Below are 4,759 nucleotides of genomic sequence, written 5' to 3' on the forward strand. Positions count from 1 at the left end.
AAGAGAATATAATATCAAGTGAAGAAATGGAACAAGTTGATGACAAAGATGAGGAAACTCAAGGAGAAACTACAATAGATGTCCATGATGCCAATGAAGATCAAATTAATGAAGAAATGCCAAATTTGGAAGAATTACAAGTAAATGAGCCCCAAAGATGAAGATTTACCTAAAGATTGGAGATTCCATAGAAACCATCCTCAAGAAGACATTATTGATGATCCATCTCAGAGGATGATGACTAGAGCACAATTGAGAAGATATTTTGGTAATGTTGCTTTTGTTTCACAAATTGAACCTAAATGTTTTGAAGATGCTCAAAATGATAAATGTTGGATTCTTGCCATGCAAGAAGAACTAAATCAATTTGAGAGAAATAAAGTTTGGAATTTAGTACCTAGACCAAAAGATCATTCAATTATTGGTACTAAATGGGTCTTTAGAAACAAAATGGATGAAAAAGGCAATGTTGTTAGGAACAAAGCTAGACTAGTGGCTCAAGGCTACAACCAAGAGGAAGGGATTGATTTTGATGAAACCTTTGCTCCGGTTGCTAGAATTGAAGCTATTAGAATGTTGTGTGCCTTTGCATGTTACAAGGATTTTATGCTTTATCAAATGGATGTCAAGAGTGCATTTTTAAATGGTTATATTGATGAGGAAGTGTATGTTGCACAACCTCCAGGCTTTGAAAATCATGAGCATCCAAATCATGTTTATAAACTTACTAAAGCCTTATATGGTTTAAAGCAAGCTCCTAGAGCATGGTATGAAAGACTTAGTAAATTCCTTTTACAAAATGATTTTCAAAGAGGCAAAGTGGATACAACACTTTTTGTTAAGAAGCATCATAATGATATGCTCATTGTGCAAATTTATATTGATGATATAATTTTTGGTGCTACTAACGAATCTCTTTGCAAGAAATTTTCTAAGATCATGCAGAATGAATTTGAAATGAGCATGATGGGTGAGCTCACATTCTTCCTTGGACTTCAAATTAAACAAATGAAAGATGGCATCTTCATAAATCAATCAAAGTACATCAAGGATATGTTAAAGAAATTTAAGATGGAAAATTTGAAGAGCATGGGCACCCCTATGAGTTCAACAATTAAAATGGACAGTGATGAAAAAGGTAAAGAAGTAGATACCAAGCTTTATAGAGGTATGATTGGCTCTCTTTTGTATCTTACTGCATCTAGGCCAGACATACACTTTAGTGTTTGCTTGTGTGCAAGATTTCAATCATGTCCAAAAGAATCTCATCTAAGTGCAGTTAAAAGGATTTTTAGATATCTCATTGGCTCACAATCAATTGGTTTATGGTATCCAAAGTGTGAATCATTTAATCTTGTTGGCTATAGTGACTCTGATTTTGCTGGAAGTAGACTGGATAGAAAAAGTACTTCAGGTACTTGTCAATTTCTTGGTCTTGCACTAGTTTCTTGGCACAGTAAGAAACAAACTTCAGTAGCTTTATCTACAAATTGAGGCGTAATATATAGTCACTGGTAGTTGTGTTGCTCAAATTTTATGGATGAAACAACAATTGGAAGATTTTGGTTTAAAATATAATCTTGTTCCAATTAGGTGTGACAACACAAGTGCCATAAACTTGGTCAAAAATCCAGTCCAACATTCAAGAACTAAACACATTGAGATTAGACATCATTTTATTAGAGATCATGTTCAAAATGGAAATATCAAAATAGAGTTTGTTGCCTCTGAAAATCAACTTGCTGACATTTTTACAAAACCTCTTAATGAAGAAACTTTTTGTAGAATTAGAAGGGAAATTGGTATGTGTGAACCACTTGCTTAAAATTTAAGTCATAAAAATTTCATGTTTTGCATCTTGTTTAATGCATGTGTGATCTGCTGTGATATAAAGTTTGCTAAGAAATTTCTGAAGATATTAGCTAACCTGTTTGTGTACTCGTAAAATTAGTTTACTATGTTGTATGCTAATATTGCTTGACTAAAATTAGTTTGCTATATCGTGTACTGTTCAAATTTCAAATCAAAAGGTGATTGTTCTTGAAGTTTTCTACGTGTTCATCAATGCATTTATCTTTCCACATTTGATATCATACTCTCAGTAATGTGTCAGACATGTAGAATTTTTTTTTGTGTATAGGTAGACTTGTTTGAAATGCAAAATAAAATAAAAAAAAAGAGGGGGAAAGAAAAGGGAAAAACTGGTTCAGTTGAAAGTACAAAGGACACAAAAGCGCTGACTCAAGAGGACTTAAATCCTCTGCCACACGAAACCTCACATTTTCTCTCTCTCTCCTCTGTTTTTGATTTCCGACACATCCCAAACCATACCTAATACCTCTATCCGGCGAAACAAACCCTAACTCACCCAAAAATCTCGAGTTTCCTTTCCTCTTCCTCCCTTACCTCACCGAACCACCATTACCCAATTTCATTTTGGTTTCCATGGCTCGCACCAAACGAAAATCCTCGCCATTGCCTGCTTCATTTTCTCGTCCGCATCCGACAATGCTCCTGTCCGCGCATTACGGAAGAAAATGAAACGTAAGCAAAATATGCCGAAATCTAAATCGGTTAGTGAGTCTTCTCACTCGTCCAAAGGTGTCGAAACACCTAAATCCACACCAGAAAAGAAAAAGGCGGTACAGAAGCAAGGGATGGATGCTCAAAAGAAAATGGGTATCGCAAAGCTTTCGGGTTCAGTGGATAAAGCACTGTTGGATTGCAAATTCATCAAATGGGAGAACTTTAATCAGGTAAACTTTCACTTTAAAGAGCTTTTTGAATTTCAAGGTTGGTTGGGTGTCTGTGAATGCGCAAATGAATATTACCCTAGGCTTGTACAAGAATTTTATAGAACCTTGCGCACTGTTGATGATGAGGATCGATTTGAAGTCATTTTGAATACAAATACATATAGTGTCTCTGTTGAATTGATAGCCACGGCTTTAAAATTGCCCAATGATGGAAATAGAATTTCCACGCATAAGGATGTTGCTAGAGTAGCAGGTTTTAATCTGGTTGAGTTTGAAAATGAGGTATTTCGTACTAGCACTACCAAAAATGAGAAATCCACCAGTACCAAAGCCCTCCAGCATATCAAAATTATTCACAGTATGGTAAACTATGTGTTCTATCCGAAATCTGGCAGTTATGGCTATCTGAGTCACTTGGACATGTGTATTATGTGGCACATTGTGAGTAAAGTTAGGTTGAATTTAGCCTACTTAATTTTCAAAAACATGTGCAAAGCCTATGGAATTGGCAAACTGCCCTATGCACACTTGTTGACTGCAGTGTTTAAAGAGCTAGAGGTGAATGTCACTAAGGAAAGCTCTAGGGCTGACTTGATAGTGCTTAGAGAAATACATTCAGACACTGATGGGAGAAAGACCAGATTTGAAAAGGGTGGTTCCTCCTCTGCTAAAGTTGATTCTGGTTCTGCTAGTGAAGTGTTGACTGAAATTCAAGGGCTAATAGCTACTGTTAATGAACATTTTAGTTCAACAACTCAGTCTCTTGACATTCTCAGAAAATTTGTGGATGTTGTTGACTATAAAGTGAGTCACCTGCTCACTCAAAATGAGGAGTTAAAGAAGCTGATTCTGGCTCTTCAGCAGGCCAAGGGACTTGGAGTTCCAACTAAAGTTGAGGTTGGTACTCAGGTTTCTGCTGATAAGGGAGAAAGCAACAAAGTTGAAGAGTCTCCTGCTGATATGGCATGTGAAAGTGGTAAACTTGCTGAAGCAGAACTTGACCCTGTATTGGATGCCACTGATGAGCAAGCTAGTGACCAGGTTCTTGAACCTGAGATTGGTCCTACAACTGATGTACCTCCTGACCTTGATGCTAAAAAAGTTGTAGCACCTGATAGTGATTTGCCAAAGGAAAGTGACACGGTTCTAGAATCTGAACAAGCTGCTGAACCTCCACCTGCACCACCAGTTGAGCTACCATTGTTCCTACACAAAGACTGTGAACCTTCTCTCAAAGAACACCAAGCTAGTGCTCAAACTCAGCTATCTGCAGCTGCTGCCCCTACAGCAAAGAAAGGTAAGAAAAGGTACAAATCAACCGTATCAAATCCGTACCAGACCCTCGCTGCTTCTCTTCAACCCCCTTCTGAAGATGATGAGGCCGAGAAAAATGATGAAGTGGCTGACCAAGCACCTCCGGCTCCTGTTATTAAACTGCCTAGGAAGAAAATGGTGCCTTCAAAATCCACTTGCAGGAGTAACAGACTTAAATAGCATCTCATCTGGATTTTTAGTTTACTGATTGCATTTTTAGCTTACTAGTCTGTGTGCTACTTTTGGTTTTTAGTTTGCTACTGTCTACCTTACTGCATTTCCATTTTGGCTAACATGATTCTTTTTGGGTATTTTCTCCTGTTTCCTTTTTGATTGATGACAAAAAGGGGGAGAATGGTTGGATATGTGAATATGTGTTGATGAACATGAGACTATGGAAATGTGTTGATATACTTGTGAAGTGTGATGATATGTGAATATGTGTTGATGTTTGTGAGATATATATATGTGATGATACTTGTGTTGCTGGATATATGCTTATACTTGTGATTGATACTTGTGAAGTGTGAATATGTTTGATAGCATAATTTCAGGGGGAGCTTATGTACAGAAAATGGATTTCTTGGATATTGTGTGCATATATTTAGGGGGAGCTTTTTCGGTATACTATACTTGGACTTACATACTCACATAAATTTTCACACACTTTTATTTTTTACTGTTGATTC

At 36.9% G+C, this 4,759-nt stretch overlaps 1 protein-coding gene across 1 annotated transcript; it reads left to right on the plus strand.

The window, feature by feature from the left end:
* Positions 1–2,555: 2,555 nt before the first annotated feature.
* LOC131178391 (uncharacterized) lies at positions 2,556–4,250 on the plus strand. Its single transcript, XM_058143349.1, has one exon. The coding sequence runs from the start codon at positions 2,556–2,558 to the stop codon at positions 4,248–4,250; it is 1,695 nt and encodes a 564-aa protein (XP_057999332.1).
* The last annotated feature ends 509 nt before the right edge of the window (positions 4,251–4,759 follow it).

The sequence above is a fragment of the Hevea brasiliensis genome, chromosome 3, assembly GCF_030052815.1.
Source record: "Hevea brasiliensis isolate MT/VB/25A 57/8 chromosome 3, ASM3005281v1, whole genome shotgun sequence".
Taxonomy (NCBI): Eukaryota; Viridiplantae; Streptophyta; class Magnoliopsida; order Malpighiales; family Euphorbiaceae; genus Hevea; species Hevea brasiliensis.

What these genes read in the sequence shown, in the direction of transcription:
- LOC131178391 (XM_058143349.1), top strand. Translation starts at nt 2,556, where the DNA reads ATGCCGAAATCTAAATCGGTTAGTGAGTCTTCTCACTCGTCCAAAGGT.